Source organism: Tripterygium wilfordii, chromosome 22 (assembly GCF_013401445.1).
Source record: "Tripterygium wilfordii isolate XIE 37 chromosome 22, ASM1340144v1, whole genome shotgun sequence".
Classification (NCBI taxonomy): Eukaryota; Viridiplantae; Streptophyta; class Magnoliopsida; order Celastrales; family Celastraceae; genus Tripterygium; species Tripterygium wilfordii.
Genome location: NC_052253.1, coordinates 2,018,838 through 2,040,324, shown reverse-complemented (window position 1 = coordinate 2,040,324; position 21,487 = coordinate 2,018,838). Strand labels below are relative to the sequence as shown.

Here is a 21,487-nt window from a genome sequence, read left to right as displayed (position 1 = left end):
TCAATGATTACACGTATTACCCCAATATAAAAAATGGAAGAATAGAAGAAGATCGTGGACTATGAAAATGTTGACTATCGATTTTTTTTTTGTCTGAAATGTTGACTATCGATTGAAAATATGCATTTGTGTTCCTTTTGGCTTTTGATTGTTGGAATGGTTTTTTTTTTTAATCATCACTTGAAAGTTGCATTATTGACCAAAAAGGCATGATTCGGTGGACTCGTTCATTGATATTATGGTGTAAATATTCTTGTCCCTTGAAAGATGAAGAGAAAAAAAAATAGGGATCTCAATCATCACAATAAATGATATTGACCATTAATTGATGTAAATATAGGAATCTATAAATCCTGACAATTGAACCAAATAGTGACATATCATTTACTGAGATGAGATGACTAAGATCTCTTTACTAAGATCCCTATCACTTCTGTCATACTTGAGGTTCATTCGGACCATGAATTCATTCAAAGCAAATCTACATTTGTCTTCCAACTATAGTATCATTCCTGTTGAGAATCCAGATTGAGATGCTACTTTTATTATTAGATTGTATTTTAAGTTTAGGTCAAAAATTGGGGGTGGGGGAGAGAGAAGATTATTACATATGGTGATGCCCTAAACTTAAGGCAAAGTCTTGCATAAACTTAGAGCTTATATGTGACGGGAGATGCACTTAAAGGAATGCAAGAGATCAGCCACATAGAACCAACGTAGATTGAAATGGTAGCTAGGACAGCTGAAGTGTGTTTTAGGCAGTTGCAGCCATTGGGACAGATCTGTAGCAAGCTCTCTTGGCCGCACGGACTATATCTTCAACCTGCAAAACCCAAAATCCAAAGAGTAAAAAAGTAAACAACTCTCGTGCACAAGCCTCCCGTAGTGGGCGAGGTCGAAGACATGCAGGATGTATGCATGTCTTATCCTTATCCTTACCCCCACATTTGGAGAGGTTCCAGCAATTGAACCTATGACCTCTCCGACAACTCTATCACCAGACCACATAATTTGCAAACAAAATCCAAAGAGAGTCCAATGCAAAATATTTTGCACGTGGACAACCTCAAGCCTCTACTAATAGAAAGGATTCCAATGGACCAACAGCTCCCAGCATGCAAATGTGATACGGCTATTGTACAGTACCTAAGAACAATGATTACCACCCCAACATGTAAAAAGGGAAAAAAGAGAAGGAAGAAAGAAATAAATTTAAGGGCCAGGAGAGATTCAAAAGAAAAAACTGCAAACTGGAAGTTCCTTGGTCCACAGCAGCTTGTAAAAGAATTCTAGCAATAAAAAAGAAAACAGAGTTGACCTGTGGGACAGCAATTCTCTCGAGATTGGCAGCGTATGGCATGGGAACATCAGCTCCAGAGATTCTCTCAACCGGGGCATCAAGATAACCAAAGCTGTCCTCAACTACAGATGTGCTGTTAAGAATAACAAACATAATAAATACACAAAGTTCTCTGATTACTCAGCAGAAGTGAAAATATGGAAGAAAAATACAAACCAGATTTCGGCTCCAACACCATGCTGAGGAAATCCTTCTTCAACTGTTACCAGTCTGTTGGTTTTCCTGACTGAAGAATTGATTGTGGCCCTATCCAGTGGCCTAATGGAACGTAAATTTATAACCTGCATTAAGAAGATCAGTTACTATCATCCTCCAAACAGAAACACCAATTTGTGATAACTTTGGGTTCTGTCTAGCATCCATTTACCTCAGCACTAATACCCTCTTTCTCAAGTGTCCCTGCCGCCTGGACAAAAAGAAAATTGTGTTATTTCTTTACGGAAAAGAAAGACTAATATGGAAGCAGCCCAAATACATATAGATTACAATCACACACTCTCAATTAACGAACAACTTTCTCAATTAAAGAACTCAACTGCCAGCACCTCAATTAAAAATTTAATTGTGTGGGCGTGCTTTTAAGTTGAGATATTGGAATGAAAATTTCAAAGAAAATGAAAGAGCGGGAAAAACAACTTGGTGCAAAATTGAAGAATACACCAATCCTCGCATTTATACAACATTCGACCAAAGAAAGAGAGGTAAAACTATTAACCACAGTACCCTCACTAAGTAATAGTGCATATGGTAGCGAGCCACACATTCCTCTCACCTCACTCTCCTTTGAGGTTCTAAGAAATTGTTTAACTTCCTCCTTGACCAGAGTTCGTAATAAACTTTCTGACAGTTATGATTAAGAACCACATAACTGTCAGGTGTACTCTATGAGGAACCAAGCATTGCACACAAACCTTGAGTGCATAGCCAACCATTTTCGAAAATGCTGTAATTGTCACGTCCTTTCCTTCTCTCTCAATCTGTTAAAAGAGACAATTTTGAGGTGGAATGGAGAGATTGTCATACAGCAAGGTATTTAAAAAACACAACATGACTACAAATGCATCGACAACAATAACATATATAAAAAGTAATTCATTAGGAGAGAGTAATACCTTAGCTTTCCCTATTGGAAGGCAAAAGCTGGAATCAAGTACTTCATCAGACACAGGGAAGGACTCACCATACCTGAATCAAAACAAAAGTCAGCTTAAAATAAAAGTGAAGTCATAAAATAGCTCAGTACAACGAACGAGCCATCAATACATTACTTACAATAATTCATTTTCAAGAAAAACAACAGGATCTGGGTCCCTTATTGCAGCTTTTAGCAGTCCACGAGAATCTTCAGAAGAATATGGGGATAGCACTTTCAAACCAGGGCAAGAGGCATACCATGCTGCATAACACTGCATGATAAACAAGAGGGATAAAAAGGGAGAACTAATAAGCATACCCAGGGAAGAGAGAGATGAGAAAGTGAGCAAGACACAGGGTAAGTGGGAAGTCAGTATTAACAAGACGACATGAGATCATACTTGCGAATGTTGGGCACCAACTCCAGCAGCAACACCATTGGGTCCTCTGAAAACAATTGGGACACATATCTGGCCAGCAGACATGTAGTTTGTTTTAGCAGCAGAATTTATGATGTGATCGATTGCCTGCAGAACAAGCCAAAAAAGGGATTAATTATGAAATTTATTAGAATCAATCCAATAGAATAATTCAATTGCAATAATAGAAACCAAACATCAAGCGAACAGTAATAGAACACATGCCAATAAATTTTACTAAATTACGGGAACAATTCAGGTCCATATCAAGGTTTACACAATGGAACACCCTAAGAGGAAGAAGCAAGTAAAAGCGCTCTTCCCAGCAGAGATAAGATGAAACCCAGCCTCAAGTGTTGGTAGATTATGAATGAAAAGACTTCCATATTATACTCTGGACTCTGGAGGTTCTATCTGTTTCAGCATTAATATATTTATCCAAAATATTAGACAAGGCTACTTACAAATCAACCAAGACTCCAGTAATACCTTGATAGAGAAAAGGGTGGGGCGGGAGGGGATAACTCTTCAGTCATTAACATAAAATTTGAATTCTTCAAGTTAAAAATAATGCAAAACAAAGCAAACTAAATTTTCACTTCTTCATAACGCATTGCACCCAAGTAAAACTCGATTTTGGGGACCCTGAGCAACTTAAAGAAAACAAGCCATGAGATGCTTTTAAGAAGATATCTCAACTGATGGAATTTGAATTATCATTACTTGGTATCTACCAAGCTAATATAGTTCTTACCAAGACACATTCCATTTTTGTTTTTCTAAACACCAGCTCCTCCAACATTCTCCTGGGTCACACCATAGTTTTAGGATTTCCAAACCAGAGTGCCTAATGCAAACCAAGCAACATCAAGAGCACATTGAGAAATAGCAGAGTGGATTTGGCACCAACCATATGAATATCACAGAAAACACATTATATATGTATATGAATTCTTAGAACACCTCCCCTCAAAAACATCATAAACTGACCAGAAATCCAGTTATGGACAAAGAAATTAGTTATCCAGGAACAGAATCAAAAGAATGCATACCTCAGTCACCTTACAGTCAGAAAACACATTTTATAGCCACATAATAATCATAAAAATAACATCATCACCATATAAATATCCCCATTTCTTTCCTCAAAAGAGAATGATTTCAAGCCCTTACTGAAGTTATCCTGCCAAATATCTATAAAAGATACAGCTTTAAAAGTTAAAAACATTCCGAGTAGAATAGCACTTCAGTCATGAGTCAACTAATACAGTACTCGAAACACAAATAAGCATTCAACAACATGACCATTAACGGTCTTAAGCCATCGATCTCAGCCTTTATATTTGTTGACGAAACATCAAGCATATCAATTAAATTCTAAAGGGGCCCTTCTATGAAAAATGTATTGAGATACCAAATCCAATAAACAAATCTGCTAACCTGCATTGAGAAGTTGAACGTCATAAACTCCACAATCGGCTTAAGACCATAGTATGCAGCACCAACTCCGATCCCAGTAAAACCAGCCTTTAAGAAAAACAAATGCCGGTCAGAACTATCAGTGCATAAAAAAAAACAGCCATAACAACAATCTTGACATCATCTGTGCATTCTTTGTCATTGGACACAGAATTGACAAGAACTACACTAACCTCTGTAATCGGGGTATCAACAACCCTCTCAGGACCATACTTGTCCAATAACCCCTTGGAAACCTAACATCACAGATAAGGAGAGTGAGTGGTTGATCAACACACTAAAAATGCATGAAAGGTCTTCAACAAATATCTGAAATCACAAATTCATATAATTGAGAAGACTAACCTTGTATGCACCTTGATATTCTCCAACCTGCACTTGAATGACAATAAAAGGAATCATTAGAACAGGAAACCTACAACTTAAAATGTCAGAGAGAGAATTCCAACTCCCTTTTCCTCACCTCTTCACCCATCAAAAAAACCTTAGGATCAGCTGACATTTCTTCGTCAAGTGCAGAGTTTAGAGCCTCTCTCACCATCATCTGCAGAGAAATGATTCTCCACAACATAAGGAAAAATAATGATTTTAAGAAAACTGAAAATTGTTGAGCTTCCAAAAGGGTGAGGCATACATTTAAGGAGCTGTATTGGAAGAAGGCGCTTCTAAAATTTTGACCAAAATAGAAACAAAAACCAACTGGAAACTCAAAAAAAGGATCAGTAGCCTAACCCTTTTAAGACAGGCTAAAAGAAATATATCACCAAGAAAAAATAAAACTATTGATAATTTGATATGAAGCAACTATGATAAACACTGATGATATTCGACAACCACGATCACAGTGAAAAAGTGGCAGATGATCTACAAGTGAACTAATTAAATTCTCGGCCACAGTGACGTGAATCAAATGCAACAAGCATACAATCGAATCCACATTTACCCCTTTTGTTGCAGAGGCAAAACCTCTCCCTGCTGATGCTGAAGGACGAAGGTGTTGCAAGGACTGTCCTAAACCCTGAACAACAAAGGGAAGCCAGGATAAAATCATCACAGATATGAGGGAAGGAAACTATGAGCTAATAAAATTTAAAAATTAATAATAATAAAGTAAACTGGTATCAGATACCAGAAGGGAAGGGAAGAGCTTGGAAACACCCACCTTTTGGCTAATAATCCCCCACATCTCTTCTTCTTTGACACAACGCTGCTTTAATCACCAAACAAAATTTAATCAATTGAACGTCCAAGAATTCGGCACACTAACCAGACAACAGCACAGACAAAAATTACTCGACAACAATTTTGATAAGCCACCATATAGTCAAAATTAAGAACGTATAACAATGAATCTAATTTGATATTGAATCCAAAATTGAAAGAGAAATTAAAAAAAGAATCAATATGAAGGTCACAATCGCAGTAGAAATCGATTAAAAAAAATCCAGGTTCATGCAACAGAAAGAAGAATAGAAACACTCGAACACGCCAATTTACGAGCCTTACATGGAGGCCGGAGCCGATCGACGACGAGATGTGAAATAGACGCGAAGAAGAATCACCGCTCCAACTGGTCTTGTGACCGTTTATTTGCTTTTGTTCTTTATTTTTATTATTTTTTTAATTTTGGTGCAATGTTATGCCGCCAAAACAACCGAGCAGAATGTATGAGCCGTTCGATGCGAAAATCAACGTGTGCGATGATTATCGCCTCCAGCACGGCAGCACTTACTAAAAGTGCCATGCATTCAAAAGATTCCTGTGTGTGCAGTGATCGTTTTTCTTAGGCTTCCGACAGGTGGCCCAGATGGTTCCGACGCCCTTTCATGGGCTCCTGGTGGGCTTTTGTGCATTTTCGATGGGCCAGTGCGGGCAAGTCATGTGTTCCCTCGATCTGGTTCAACTTCCAAGTATTAGGCTTTATTCCAACTTCCAAGCAGCGAAAAAGTTATTTGTCTCAGTAATTGGGATCCAGTGATCCTAATTGTTAAGGTGTATGGAGAAGATTAAAAGTGCAAATGATGGCCCCACTTGCACTTTTAATCTCCTCCATACACTTTCGCAACTGGATCCCAATTGTTGGGACGAATAGCAGGGCTATATTCCAAGTCGTGCTCAGCCTACTCATCCACAAAATATTCAATTGAGCCAAACTAGTTTATATGCTAAATTGTTTAAAAACTCCAATAAATTCATTTGAGGAGGGTTTTTTTTTTGTTAGCTTATAAAATAATATAAACTAGTTTATATGCTAAATTGTTTCTGGTGTTTGGTTGGGTCTCAAAGTTTTTTCTAAAACGATGTGAAAAACACTAATTCTAAACGGCACTAAAAGTTATACTCTTTATGTTAACACTTTGAAATTTACTAATATACTTAGAAAGAATGAGATTATCAAAAATGTTATTATTATTATTGTTAGGATCAATTACACAATTAGAAAGACATATTTCAATAAGAACAACCCAAAAAATTTTATTACATGACTCATTAAATTATCTATAATCTTATTTTTATTTCATAAAATTACCAGTCTAATGAGAATAGACGCATTTTCCTGATTACTCTTATGGGTTAAAAAGATTAGAGTAAATCTACTGTAATAAAAGTTTGATTTGTGGGACTTATTGCTAAAAGTTTGATTTGAGCCAGTAATTAGTAAAGAATGCAATACTTTTTTTTTTTTTTTGAGAGATAAAGAATGCAATACTTGTGTATGCATGGTATACTTAAAAATACCAAAACTAGTCCACAAGGCTGAAGAAGAACCACTGAGGCGACGATGCATGCGATAAATTGCGAAGTAGTGAGTGAAAGAAGCAGGCATGCAAAGAAAATAGGGTATGCGTATCAAGTGTTCGATGAAAAACCTCAATTAATCTTTGAACGAATCAGAGAGAGAAACGCCGTTTTACACGCACGTACGCAGCGTGGCACTATTACCCCTCGCACAAGTGAAATTTTGATGAATGGTCAATGGTGCCACGCTAGTGTGCGTCTAAACCCCTCTGTCTCTCTCGATCTTCTCCTCTTCAAACCCTAAATATTTTGTGCCTCATCAAAAGATCTAGTAAGGAATAAGGATGGCTTTATATATAAAGAGAATTAGTATTATTTTAATTTAGTATGATATGACGATCGATGGTGGAAGTGGTACCAGCCGAAATGCGATGGATCAATTTGAGGAAAACGGAATAGTCAGCCGCAATGCGGATGCGTCCACAGACACCGATACCGGCGGCCGGGTACCTCATTGGTGGCTTTTTCCACCACAAAACGCCAAATACCACCGATTACATTTACACCAAAAGTAAAACTTTACCCCCTTATGTTTATTATTATTATAGTAATTGACTACTAATTGCAGAGTTGTAGTTGCAGCGAATTGGATTGGGCCATCCAAACTTGGTGGGCTTTGAATGGCAATCCGAGGATGATGATTGGTAGGGCACAACAATGGAGTTTGTTACTGGAAGGCATCTGATCACATAAATTACAGGAAGGTGATTGTTTACTTTGACCTTGCCAACACGTTGAGTTTCGATTCAATTTACACCAGTTGTTAATTGTGTGGTGTCAAATTTTTGTGCATTGGTTCGAGTTTAAACTCATATTAGATATTCGTATTTTGACTTTATTTTTCAGATGACGACACCGAAAAGGAGAAATATGAGCAGAGAGTGTTGATGTGCAGATACGCAAGCCTCTGATGTAAGATTTTTAAATATTTTAGCTTCATTTTTCAAGATGAGTAGACGACGGAGACATCGGGAAATATGTAGTTAATAAGATACAAAATGAAAGAAAAGAAAATTAAATTAAATAAATTAAACAACAAGAAATAAGTATTAAATAAATTAAACCGTAAGTAAATATCTATGGATTCGTGTTTGGATGGATGGAAATTTCGTAAGCATTAGTCAGTTGTAATAATGTAGAATATGGAAGTGTGAACTGAAAGAACCTCACGATACGTACAAAACTACAACCGGATGTAACTGCAGAGAAATTACTCTCTTCTTGTGTTTTCCGTCAGTCCCGCCATTGACGCGTACATCTACTTTTTCTTTTTCTTTTATTACACAAGTGAAAAATTTTCCAACACTGTTAAAACCGTAAAATACCAAATATTATGATTATCAGCTGTGTATTGCGATTTTTTCCCGTGTCAGCGTCTTTTGCTTTTCCATTTATTTTCTTGTTTTTGGTCAAACAGAGAAGATGGGTAGATAAATAGAGAGGGAGCTCTTATATGAACAGTAAAGAGAGTATAGACGGAGCCGAAGACAAAAGCCGGCTTGTTCCAGTTCTCTTTCGCTGCTAAATTCTCATTTTCACACCACCGAGAATCAAGTGCTCTCGTTTTCTTTTACTTTTTTAATCGATAAAATATATTTCTATTTGTTTTTAACCAGTTGACATATGTTGGTGTGATTTCTATTGGTGTTCTAATCTGATCGGGGAGGGAGAAGGAATTGGACAAGGAAAGTTTTCATTTTTGATGGGATTTTCGAAGATAATAGGATTATGAGATGAACTTGTTAATTGGGTTTTTTTGGGATAAATCTGCCAAGTTGGAGGTGTAAGGATTTGCAAGGTTTGATTGATTTGAGCAGATGGGTTGTTTCCCTTGTTTCGATTCAAGAGAGGAGGAGATACTGAATCCAGTTCAAGATAACGATGATGCAAAACAAAGCCAGGCAACAGTCCCCCCTCACATTTCCAGATTGTCTTCTGGTTAGTATCTCATCTCTCTTTGATGTTTCCTTTTCTTTACTGTATTGGTTTGTTGTGATCTGATATTCACTGTGTTATTGATTGATCTGATCTGGGTAGCTCTGATTTTCTTTAATCTTTGAGTAGAACATAATGATGAATCGGTGATGGCATCTTTGTTGAATAGTTCTAATTGATTACCGCTTTGTGGGTAATAATTATGATGCAGTTTTGGAGCTTTAGATTTTTGGGTGTTTGAAGTAGGCCCCACCAGATTTTGAATTAGGTTTAGAAAGAGTACTGCTTTCTTTTAGTGAAAAGGAGATCTCATAATGAACCTAATGATTTTGTTGATTTAATTACTAACCAGTGGCAATCAAGTTGCACAACCCAATCAATGAATAACTGAAAGTATATGATTTAATTTGTGGCATAAAACTATTGCTCAATTTGGTAAAATATAGATTTCCCTGAATTGGACTGCCAAACTCCATTGTGTATCGAACCCGAGGCATGGCTTAATAGTTGATGGCGTTTACTTGGTTAGTTCATTCCAAAGTAGATTAATCCAAGCTCTTTATTTCTTGGCGCCATGGTTATTTGATTGTCAATAGAATGATAATTATAAATCTGCACTTCTTTGTTTTGATTATATTTACAGGAGTAGAGAGACTCAGATCAAGAAGCAATGGAGGGTCTAAGAAGGACCTACCTGGTTCAAGGGATGGGATTCCTGCTGTCCGAATTGCTGCTCAAACATTTACTTTTCGTGAGCTTGCTGCTGCAACTGAGAATTTCAGGCCAGAGAGCTTCTTAGGAGAAGGAGGATTTGGACGTGTATATAAGGGACGACTGGAAAGCACCGGTCAGGTACACTATTCAAATATCTCTTGATTTTTTATTTCACAATTCGAATTTGATGGTATTAGTATAAGATTGTGATTTATGCCTAGATTGACCAGTGACTTTCCCTTTCAATTTTTCCGTTTACAAGGCCAATTTTTTAACCAGCCATTTAAAAAAAGAACTCAAATTGAAGTTCAAGCAGAAAATGCTGCGGTCATGAATAGTAATTTTCTTTAGAAATGAATTTTTTTTTAAGATTCTTTTGTTATGCTGTAATTCATCACCCATGACCAATTCTATCCATCCACAAAATTTTATTCCCATGATAACTTCTTAAAATGATACTTAGTCGACCCAAGTGAACAATAAAACTATCTGGCGATGAAGTGTAATATACTGTGGATTAAACAAGTGTAAATGCCTTGGTATGGTTTCTCATCAAACTCTTTCCACTGATTTTATAGGCTGTACATTTTGGCGCCCTTTAAAGACTGGAGATGATAGATTCCTGATAATTATTTACTGGAGCAATTTAGCCGGTGGACTTGTGTCCCAGAATAGTTGTGTTCCACCAAGTCATTGGCTTATCCTATTTCACCTTCTTTTTTTTTTTTTGCAAATTGGAACTATGCGACGTGGTCCATGGTCATTGCTTTAAGGCTTTTTATGGTTTCTTTAGAGATTGTCTTAAAGCAATTCTAATTTTGATTTCATATAGAAGGGTATAGATTCGTTCAAAATGTAATGGAAGGTAGGCAGAAAATAAGTGCATTCATTCTGTCCTTTCTAGTTTCTAGAGTGATTAAAAATGTATGAGGTCTTCTGCTTGTCTATATCCTTATAAATCGAAGGACCAACAAAAGATCCACTGCTGAAACAAGTAGCCATGTTTGAGGTGTGTTTTAGTGTCTAAACTTTTTTTATCTTTTCTGCTGCAGGTTGTTGCTGTAAAACAATTGGATACAAATGGTCTACAAGGTAACAGGGAATTTCTAGTGGAAGTCCTCATGCTTAGCCTTCTTCATCATCCAAACTTAGTGAACTTGATTGGCTACTGTGCTGATGGGGAGCAACGTCTCCTTGTCTATGAGTTTATGCCTTCGGGATCTTTGGAAGATCACCTCCATGGTAGCATTTTCTCCCGTCTTGACACTTTAGTAACGATTTTCTCCTTTTCTTGTTTAATTGTTCTATGGTCCAAGTCATTGTTTAAACCTTGAAAGTATGGTGGAAATGTTTAGGCGTGATGTTGAGAAAGCAAACCAAGAGTATTTTGTTTTCTTAGTGCGATATTGGGCAGTGAGTGTTACTTGAAAAATGTAGTTCACTGAATATGAAGTCAGCAGAATCGCAAAAGAGGTCATGACATTGTGTTTTGTGAAGAGTGATGTGCAGCAAAGGTAAAACAGAAAGACATGGTTCCAGAAGCAAATATTTAGGATATGGTGTTGTTAAATCTACAAAGAGCTATTGTAACTCGGTCTTCCTTCAGTTCCCTTTTTACCGACACATGCCCTGCTTGAGAAATGCAATATTGGTGTGAGAACTTGATGAGCTTGTGACATGAACATGCTTGTTGGCATAAATTACTCTCATATGGCTTGTCTAATGAACATCTTGTTGAATACACTAAAATTTTGTGATTCCCATTTTTACCAACTTGTCGTTAATTGTTGCTTTATGTTTGTGCAGATCTTCCACCTGATAAGGAACCCCTCGATTGGAACACAAGAATGAAAATAGCTGCTGGTGCAGCTAAAGGTTTGGAGTACCTGCATGATAAAGCAAGGCCTCCAGTAATTTATAGGGATTTCAAGTCCGCCAACATATTATTGGATGAAGACTTTCAACCAAAGCTTTCTGATTTTGGCCTTGCAAAGCTTGGTCCTGTCGGGGACAACTCACATGTTTCCACCAGGGTTATGGGTACTTATGGTTATTGTGCCCCTGAATATGCCATGACCGGACAGCTGACAGTGAAATCTGATGTCTATAGTTTTGGAGTAGTCTTCTTAGAGTTGATTACTGGACGTAAAGCAATTGATGGCACCAAACCCCATGGAGAGCAGAACCTTGTTATATGGGTAATACACTTCTCTAGTTTAAAACCTTATTGTTTTGTAGGCTTGTCTCTGAAGTGGAGACCTTTGTTTTATTTCATAATTGAGTGTTGGCAATGGTTTGATTCAATTCAGGCACGTCCACTGTTCAACGATCGCAGGAAATTTTCGAAACTGGCAGATCCACTGCTGGAAGGTCGCTATCCAATGCGGGGTCTCTACCAAGCATTGGCTGTGGCATCCATGTGCATCCAAGAACAGGCTGCCACTCGTCCTCTCATTGGGGATGTGGTTACTGCTCTCTCTTATCTGGCGAACCAGTCATACGACCCGAACTCTCATGGCTACAGAGGTTCTGGAGATAGGGATGAGAAAAGAAACAGAGATGAGAGAGGTGGAAGGATATTAAAGAATGAGGAAGGCGGAGGATCTGGACGTAGATGGGAGTTGGAAGGATCTGAGAAAGAGGACTCCCCAAGAGAAACTGCAAGGATGTTAAACAGGGATTTAGATAGAGAACGAGCTGTTGCTGAAGCTAAGATGTGGGGAGAGAATTGGCGAGAAAAAAGAAGACAAAGTGCACAAGGCAGTTTTGATGGCAATAACGGGTAGTAGCCGCCTAGCTGGTGACAATGTCAGCACCATTCTCCACGTTTGCGTCTTCTGCAGCATTTTCTTACCAGACTGAAGATCCTGAAGCCAAGCTTTCGTTCTGCTGGTCCATCCAAAATGGTGATGGTTGTTGAAGTAGTTGGTGTAATCAAGTAAACTTTTCTCTCACTTTTCTTTTAGGTCCTTTTTTGGAAAATAGAAGAAGAAGAAGATGGTAATGATGACAAATGCAGTGATGAAAAGCATAGTCAAAGAGTGTACATTATCTGCTAGAAGAGCAAGAACGGAACAGACATTTATAAATTTTGAGAGGAGTGTTATGATCTGCTTGCTCTTGATATTTGCTTTCTTATAATATGCATCAAAAACATCTCTTGCTGTTCTCTTGATGTTGAAATCCCACCCTTCTCATATCCATGATATAGTTTTCATGGATAAATTGAGCTCGCACGACTTTGTTTATCTTTGGATCGTCTTATTTAATGGTATTTGAACTCGGAGAAAATGTTGTCTCGTGGTGTTGTAGCAACATGGGCATCCATAAATGTCTACTTGGGTTATAAGCCCAAAACCCTAAACGGGTCCCTGTAATATGGATTTGTCATATGACCCATTTGATTTTAAAAGATTATGAGTCTGGTCCAATGGGCCTTATTACCAGAACATTGAGGACCTGAATTTGGGTCCCATTCATAAGATTTTGTATGAGGATCTAGAAGTCCTTAACATGTAGCAATGATGAGCTATCTTATGCATCGAAGATGGCCTGGGCCTGGACATGGCCCATTATGAAATTATTACAAAACCCATGTGGCAGAGGAATTAAAAAAGTTACATAAAAACATGGATAGAATCTGTACTCTCGTGACAAAAGTGGGTTGTCCAGGCATCCCACAAAGCCAAGAAAATTTAATAAGTAAAGCAAGAAAAGGTTTGCTTCTGGGACAGGAATTTGTACCTCGTAAGTTTCTAGGAATGGGGGGTTACAACTTACAAACCTCTCTCTCTCTTTTATGATATAAAGCTTAAAGTAACTTGTTCTACACGCCCATGAACACACCATTCTCTTTTGGTTTTTGATCAACCCATTTCAGCAAGTTTCTTTTGAGCATGTGTTATAGCTTCGGATTCTATGCCAAAAAAAAAAAAAAGCTACTTTGAAAAAATTGTGTGCAATGTACAGAGAAAAAAGTACATTTTATGTGCAACTGTGTGACGAGTATTCATAAAATATCATGTCCGAATAAACATAAATTAGTATCGGGCATTTGAATTTGGCTTCTGACTCCAACACCATGTTGAATTATTGTTTAATCGAATAAACTAATTTGTTCGGAGAAAATAAATTGGTGGTTTGCTAACGTAACTTGGTAGAACCTATAAGTTACAATCTTGGAGTTAATTGAGCCCGATTCAAAGCTTACATATATGGTATAGTGGAATATTTTTTAGAAACACTTATATTTTATTTAGTATGTTCAATTTATAGTTCCTTAATGTTTGATAATAATATCTTGCTATATATATATCTATATATCTTCTCCTGTCTATTTAAGTGATGTATGCATGTGTGTGTGTATATATCCTTCATCCGACATCTGGGTTTGACAAATTAAATCATGTTTAGCTTTGAACTGAAGAAATTGTGCTGAAATAGTCTGCATATGAATGCAATTGATGACTTCCTCAAAAGGCATTTGCATATATAATTTATTAAGACAATATTGGGTCAACTTTAAAATCGATTGAGACTTTTGAATTTCATGCACTACTTTTCTTCTAGAATTTCCCTAGCTTTTCTATTGGGTATATATTGCATTGCTTCTTGATCAAGTGTCTCGTATTACTTAAATATTGTTAAATTTCACTATATAATATGCTACAATTGTTTTATAATATTATATGTGCATACACTTATTATTGCATACATGTATGTATTGTTTCTTTAGTATAAAAAAAAAAAAAAGTTGATTAGAAGAATAATGGGTTTGCTTTAATTTAAACATGCCACATGATGTCTATAAGGAAAAAAACAAAGAGCATATATCATACACAAATTATTGAAATAAAGAAAATATATACACTACTTTAACATCAATTTCCCATCTTTTGAGGTTATGTGTGCGTGTCTTTCATACATATACATACATATATATATGTATATGTATATATGTATATGTATGTATATATAATAGTAATTATCTACTTAGATTCCAATTGATTGAAAATGGACAAAAAAGTGATTCTCAATTTGGATACATCAAAGACAGCCGGCTATAGAAGGTCAATACATATGCTTGACATTGACAATACGCCCCCTTTAAATTTATGTTTTGCTTCATTTGCAAGCCAATCTTATGCTTCTTTTCATATTTACTATTTTTAATCAAAACCCAATTTTAAAATTCAAGTCATAGGAGTAGAAGAAATCCAACACCCTTCAAACTCTCTTTCTTGATATGTGAATAAGATGCATGTTTGTGTGTATTTCAATTTCATGGTGTTCAAATGCTTCTAATGAGGGCAATCCCAAAAGGTTAATTTTTTTTTTGACAATTCCATAACCCATAAAAAATTGGAAAGTGTAGGCCGTACTTCCGTAGAGAAGCTCAATATTGCAATTTAATTTAGTAAGAGATGAATCTTTCTATCTGAGGGACTCGAGTTTGATTTTTTAAATTGATACAAAGTGATGTACCAATATATATTTATGGAGAAAACTATACGAAAACAAAAACATGCGATAATATCGTTGAGAAAACATCAGCTTAGTACGAGATTAGACAACAAATTGAAAATTTATTTTTGTATTGTATGGTGTGGTTGGGACAAAAGAATCACATTGATAGTTTCACTAAAACGTTAGACGTTTGAGTTAATTACTTGTAATTATTGTCTAAAGCTCAATTTCATTGCTTTAAAAGCACTTGTAATCTCCACGAACACAACCTAAAACTACTTATGAGACAAACACAAAGAAAGTGTCGTCATCCTTTTGTATTGTCTTTTTGAGAAATCATTATATATATATATATACACACACACAAACACATATACATACACATATGATTTTCTAAAAAAAGACAATAATTGTAGGCTTTGACGTTTGTCCCTAAAGTCCCACCTTGAGAAGAACCCTCTTCAACACTACCACGCAATCTCCTTTGACCTCTCAATATAAACAAATCACAGCCGCAATTGGGCTTCCATCTTTTCCATTTTACTATTATACCCATCACAAGTGGGCTTTGAACAAAGCATTTTGCTTGTGTGGAAATTCCTTTTTCTTTTCAATTCTACCCCTCACCTTTTCTTTTTCTTTTTCCCTTTCCCTCTAATTCTTTATTTATTGGGTTTGCCCTTTCTATACGGAATCAAGCTTTTTTCCTTTGTCAAAGCTCGAGGCTTAACTAAATATCCAATTGTCCAACTTCATTCATTAATTGCTATTCCTTAATTGACCATGTTGTTTGTGAAGTATTACACCTGCACCATTGGCTTTTTTGGCAATTTTTTTAAATGACAAAAATATCTTTTAAACATGTGGCTAGCTGTAGAGTTACAGTCTAAATTATATGATAAATCTTGGGCATGTGGGTCGTCTCGTTTCACATATACTAGGCCATTACAGGAGTGTAGGGGTGATTCCAAAGAAATTTGTTGAACGTAAAAATTGAACCTACAACCTCTTACTTTTAACAAAAAATTAATCGTAATGACTTATCATTCAGCCAAATATCTTGGAATTGACTTCAAAAGATTCTTGAATCACTTCCTTTTCTTTTTTTTGGTAACATTCACTTTTTTAAACCTTTTTATAACAATCACTTGCTTGTTATTGTGTATATTTAGAGGTGTATAAATGACGATTATATATATAAATGACAGTTATTGGGCTAATTTTCCTAAACGGGGCTTAAATGTTTTTGGGCTAAAATAATACTAGTATTTTTTCGAAAATATGGGATTTGGGCAGATTGCCCCACCCCAGAGCCACCCCTGACGTTGGGTAGCCTCTAGGACTAGTTCGGTTGTTAAGGAATGCTAATCATCTTCTTCCAACATGGTTCAATCCTCTCTACAGACAAGTTCACACAGTTTTTTTACGTGGACATACTTGTATGGCACGAGATTTATTATGTGGGTAAGATAAACGAAATATAAAACGTTTTCAACTCTCAAAATACATATTAGATTTTTTAAAAAATTACATATTCAGAATCAACACATAAAACTCTTTCTAACAAGATCAATTGTTGACGAGTTTTATCGGATAAATCTTAATTCCATTATTTTTTTAATGGAATTTCAAAAACAAATGAATTCAAAAATAAAATAATGAATTATAGTATGTCCTTTAAAAAAACAATAGAATCTATGTTAAAACAATAAATTTTGAACAATAAATCTATTAGGCTTTCATGAGCTACCAAACTGACGGGTTATATGTCATTTTCGATGATAATTACGAGTTCCCACAATCTCAAAAAGGGCAAAAATGTCTTTTGTGATGGGATATATTGTGAGTCTGTTAATCTCATTATCATCTACGCATCTGATCCAAAATAGCGAGACAAGAAGATTGAGGAGATCTTGAGATGGGGTATCCAATTGAAGTTGAAGGTGGCATTTTTGTCAGTTACCCTTCAATCCGACGTCGTTTTGGAGGCAAGTAGGCCCCTCCCTCCTTTTCTCCCTTATTCATCCTCCCTCGAGGACACGACAACTGAAATGACGAAAATGTCCATGCCCTACAAAAGGAACCAATAATTGTTGTGTACTTATCAACATTTTCTAAAAAAAGAAACGAAAAGAATATGTTTTGTGGAAATATAAAACACAAAATAAAAACATAAAATAAAGACTCAGAGAACACAAAATAAAATATATTTTGTGGAAATAGAAAATACAAAAACAAAAAATAAAAACTCGAACTCGTACGGCTTTGTTCCTCCTTATGCCATCTTACTTAATAGCACTCGAGCCAAAGAGAAAATGACTAGTTGATTGTAAAGAAGTGAATTTGTTCTTATAAACTCAATGAGATCCTCGTATTTTTTCTATGAGGGATTCCTAACAATCATTCCCATTTTTGTAGTATAGCAACATGATGTTGTGCTGATGACTTTGGTTTTGTTACAAGAAACATTTTTTGTTGCAATTTTTGCTTCCAAAATCTCAAAACCAACGACCAACCAAAATCTTTTTGCACCCCTCGTGAGACAAAATATAAATGTTTCCTTTTGTGAAGGCGGAGGGTACTTCTGTACTTTCACAGTTTCACTTTCGTGTGACATTAAGGCTCCCGGTGACCTCCGACTGGTCAACCTTACCTCACCCTTACGTAGCTGCAACCTTTACAACCCTCCCCACACAAATCATTTTTTTTTGTGCATAAATAAAAAATTATCTGTTTTTTTTTTTAAAAAAAAATTAGCTGAAACTAAAAATTTATAACTAGCATAAATAACTGCCTCAATTCGAGTATTTTAATGTTATAGATTTTTTAGTAAATAAAAAACACCATTTTGTGGGCATGTGCTAGATCTTGTCTAATTTATCATGTGATCAGATGAAAAATTCACATTACTTAAATACCCGAGTTTGATCCTTTATTGGATATCTAAAAAATAAACTTAACTTATACGATGATGTTCTAAATTACAAATAAAAAAGAAAAAATACAGTTGGAAAAGAGCTTTTAGGAGTAGATTAGATTCCCCAGACAAGGAAAATGGTCGAACACGGCAAGGTAAGGTTTGGCCCATAGGATGGGACTTGGTTTTTGGTTTCGTTTCGTTTGGGGTTGAAGAAACCTCATATTAATTACTTTAATCAACTGCTTTTAACGTTACTTTGTTTTAATTAATTGTTTACAAATGGCGTCAAAGAAAGGGGAAAAAAGATAAAACAATTGGGGGAAGAAGAGATTGAGTCTCGTTTACGCCAAACCAATCGTTCTTACTCTCTCCCTTCCATTACTATAAAGAAGCCACACTTTCCCTCTCCAAAGCTACCCACAAACGCAAAACCGTTCTCTTTTTTTCCTCTCTTGTTCTTGTTCTTGTTAATTTGTTGCCTGTGGAACTCTTATATTCTTCTCTGATGAGCTATAAGAGCCTTGAATGAGTTGTTATAGCAGGTGAATTTTTGTGGGTTTCGGGAGGAAGAGATGGAGAAGCTCAATTTTGTCAAAAATGGTGTGCTTAGATTGCCTCCTGGGTTTAGATTCCATCCCACAGACGAGGAACTTGTGGTTCAGTATTTGAAGAGAAAGGCCTTATCTGTTCCTCTGCCTGCTTCAATCATTCCTGAAGCTGATGTTTGCAGGTCTGATCCTTGGGACTTGCCAGGTTAGTGTTCGTTCGAGTTAAAGTTTCCATTTTATGCTTAGTTTGTGAAGATTTGAAAGAAATTTAAAGGGAATTGAAATGGGTTTGTTTGTTTGTTTGTGTAGGTGATTGTAGGCAAGAAAGGTACTTTTTCAGCATTAGAGAGGCCAAGTACCCAAATGGGAACAGATCAAACAGAGCTACAGGTTCTGGGTATTGGAAAGCAACAGGGAGTGATAAGAAGATTGTGACTTCTAAGGGAAATCAAATCGTGGGGATGAAGAAAACTCTGGTTTTTTATAGAGGAAAAACCCCTCATGGTTCCAGGACTGATTGGATTATGCATGAGTATCGCCATGTCTGTTCTGATGATTCCCAGCAAAAGATGAACTCAACCCAGGTGGGTTTTTCTCGAATTTTGTCCAGTTCTGTTACATATTAGAAAGACCCAAGTAAAAAAAAATGAAAATTGGTTCAATTTTTTTTTTTTTGCAGAGCACTGCAGTGCCAATGGAGAACTGGGTTATCTGCAGGATTTTCTTGAAGAAAAGAGGTACCAAAAATGTGGATGAAGGCAACATTGTTGGTAATGGATTTGAGAAACAAGTACAAGCCAAGAAAAACAAGCCTGTTTTATATGATTTCATGGCCAGAGGAGGGACTGATTTGAATCTTGCTCCTTGTTCATCATCTTCTGGCTCCAGTGGAATCACAGATGTCTCTTCTGATAACAATGCATCAGACGAACATGAAGAAAGCAGTAGTTGCAATAGTTTTCCTTATTTTAGAAGAAAACAGTAGTAGCTTTGAAATTAAAATTTCCTCTCTTTAATTCTATTGCCATTTTCTAGTCCTTGTACCAGTAAAAATAACCATCCGAGCAATCTAATGTTTGGTCCTTTTTCTTGTCATCTCTACTCCTTGATTAAAAATGAACGGAAAGAGATATCAGACAAAGAATATCAGCATTAACTGTCATAACCACGAGATCCCATCTTGCAATGAGTCCTGAAATTTCAAAAAAAAATTGTGCTCTTTTCACTTTTTTCTTCTTGCATATATGCAAAGCTGTCATATTTTACAATATGAACTTTGTCAACACTCAAAAGGAAGTTTTTTTGTGACACAAAAAGAATAAGAATCTAGCGCAAAACAGTTATGATAGAGATCCTAGCTCCTGTGTTGTACGCACGGGATTTATGTGCGTCACGCCGCAAACTTTCCTAAATCCGAACCAAATTCTGCCATATTATAATGCCTTAAATGTAACAAATCTCGACGAATATTGACAATTTTTAACAATTGCCAACTATACTCCACTCTTTATACATTTTGAAAAATGGGTACTATATTGTTTAGGAAAACAGACGTTCTTTGAGTCATTTCCACGAACACTTGGGGTGTGCGATTTTCAACAAAATTTCTATACCAGTACAAGAAAACAGCAGGAGTTAGGTGCATATATAGCTGTGAGGGAGGGAACACGGTTAACTAAAATTTGAATTTGCTGGACTAGTAGGTGGAAGTAGAGGGACAATTATGGGTGGCACTTTGGGGCCAAGTCTATAGAACTACTCCTTGTGACTAGGGTTCTTAATTTGGTACTATTTCTTGTACATTCTTACAAGTTTTCAATTCCTGCAAAAATGTACTCCAAAGTCTAAACCTGCTTCTATATGAACACAAGCAAAACTTTCTCTGCTTTTGAACAATTGAAACCAAATTATCAATAATATTAACAATTTTATATTGCTAGAGGATGTGAGTCGTCTACAATGACATTTTGGCAAAACTGTATGGATTCAGGAGTTGTGAGTCGGATTCTAATTGAGAGCAATAATCTTGTGATCACGTGTCAGACTTTGGCCAAATTTATCATATCGTTAGGAGGAGAATTTTTAAACGCACGGGCCTAATAACTTGAGCTTAAGCTCTATCAATTGTGCAAAAGTCAAACTTATCTCATGTGGGTACTCGTGCCAAACATGCAAAGGGAAAGACCTAGTTTTTGTTTGTTCGCCCGACACCCATCACAAAATTAATAATCTAAAACCCTGAAAACAATTTATCAAAATGTTTATACAAGGGACGGCATATATATAGTAACATTAATTATCAGTATATAATTTGAGAGATTAACAGGTATAGGTTTTTGATGTAGGGCAGACAACATCAATGGCTTATTATAATACTATGATTGATAATTAGGGTCAAATTACATTGTCTTATTGGACAACTATGATTCAATCTCCTACATCAGACGTGTAGAGAGAAGCCAAAATAATGATGAATTAGAGTTATAATTATCCGGCTTAGAGGAAGACTAAACCGAGATTAGTTTACTATGATTTTGCTATGATGAAAAGTTGTATGCTAGTTATACTCTCTTACCAAAGTTCAATCCTCTTAGGAGGCATAAATTTACACATGAATTTTCCATGAGCTTGTCTAACATATGTAGTTTGTGGACTAGCATGTATTTACTCAATGTGCATACAAAAATAGTGACCACATGTCTCATCGCATAAA

General features: G+C 36.1%; 3 protein-coding genes across 4 annotated transcripts; 2 read left to right on the top strand and 1 right to left on the bottom strand.

The window, feature by feature from the left end:
• Positions 1-486: 486 nt before the first annotated feature.
• Positions 487-5,983, bottom strand: LOC119991641 (pyruvate dehydrogenase E1 component subunit beta-1, mitochondrial-like). 2 transcript variants are annotated; one of them, XM_038838015.1, is made up of 15 exons: positions 5,899-5,983; positions 5,555-5,599; positions 5,336-5,410; positions 4,856-4,936; positions 4,738-4,764; positions 4,566-4,628; positions 4,354-4,440; positions 2,896-3,021; positions 2,633-2,766; positions 2,473-2,545; positions 2,272-2,337; positions 1,728-1,766; positions 1,517-1,641; positions 1,319-1,433; positions 487-823 (listed from the first exon to the last, which is right to left on the bottom strand). In XM_038838015.1, exons 2-15 carry the CDS (start codon positions 5,576-5,578, stop codon positions 755-757), a joined length of 1,104 nt encoding a protein of 367 aa, XP_038693943.1. In that variant the 5' UTR covers positions 5,579-5,599; positions 5,899-5,983; the 3' UTR covers positions 487-754. The 2 variants fall into 2 exon arrangements, with proteins under 2 accessions (XP_038693943.1, XP_038693942.1); XM_038838014.1 differs by having other exon boundaries at positions 5,555-5,602; positions 5,899-5,982.
• A 2,564-nt stretch (positions 5,984-8,547) lies between these two features.
• Positions 8,548-13,015, top strand: LOC119991640 (serine/threonine-protein kinase PBS1-like). The gene is made up of 5 exons (XM_038838013.1): positions 8,548-9,129; positions 9,770-9,978; positions 10,893-11,082; positions 11,647-12,038; positions 12,150-13,015. The coding sequence occupies exons 1-5, from the start codon at positions 9,009-9,011 to the stop codon at positions 12,624-12,626; spliced, it is 1,389 nt and encodes a 462-aa protein (XP_038693941.1). The 5' UTR covers positions 8,548-9,008; the 3' UTR covers positions 12,627-13,015.
• Positions 13,016-18,567: 5,552 nt separating this feature from the next.
• Positions 18,568-19,869, top strand: LOC119992156 (NAC domain-containing protein 83-like). Its single transcript, XM_038838816.1, has 3 exons — positions 18,568-18,979; positions 19,084-19,358; positions 19,454-19,869. The coding sequence occupies exons 1-3, from the start codon at positions 18,799-18,801 to the stop codon at positions 19,757-19,759; spliced, it is 762 nt and encodes a 253-aa protein (XP_038694744.1). The 5' UTR covers positions 18,568-18,798; the 3' UTR covers positions 19,760-19,869.
• Positions 19,870-21,487: the final 1,618 nt, after the last annotated feature.

What these genes read in the sequence shown, in the direction of transcription:
- LOC119991641 (XM_038838015.1), bottom strand. Translation starts at nt 5,578, where the DNA reads ATGTGGGGGATTATTAGCCAAAAG. An exon ending in TTGCCTCTGCAACAAAAGGG is followed by an intron (nt 4,937 to 5,335) that starts GTAAATGTGGAT and finishes ATTTCTCTGCAG; the next exon opens with ATGATGGTGAGAGAGGCTCT. An exon ending in TTTCTTGAAAATGAATTATT is followed by an intron (nt 2,546 to 2,632) that starts GTAAGTAATGTA and finishes GTTTTGATTCAG; the next exon opens with GTATGGTGAGTCCTTCCCTG.
- LOC119992156 (XM_038838816.1), top strand. Translation starts at nt 18,799, where the DNA reads ATGGAGAAGCTCAATTTTGTCAAAAATGGTGTGCTTAGATTGCCTCCT. An exon ending in TGATCCTTGGGACTTGCCAG is followed by an intron (nt 18,980 to 19,083) that starts GTTAGTGTTCGT and finishes TTGTTTGTGTAG; the next exon opens with GTGATTGTAGGCAAGAAAGG. An exon ending in AAAAGATGAACTCAACCCAG is followed by an intron (nt 19,359 to 19,453) that starts GTGGGTTTTTCT and finishes TTTTTTTTGCAG; the next exon opens with AGCACTGCAGTGCCAATGGA.
- LOC119991640 (XM_038838013.1), top strand. Translation starts at nt 9,009, where the DNA reads ATGGGTTGTTTCCCTTGTTTCGATTCAAGAGAGGAGGAGATACTGAAT. An exon ending in GACTGGAAAGCACCGGTCAG is followed by an intron (nt 9,979 to 10,892) that starts GTACACTATTCA and finishes TTTCTGCTGCAG; the next exon opens with GTTGTTGCTGTAAAACAATT. An exon ending in AGCAGAACCTTGTTATATGG is followed by an intron (nt 12,039 to 12,149) that starts GTAATACACTTC and finishes GATTCAATTCAG; the next exon opens with GCACGTCCACTGTTCAACGA.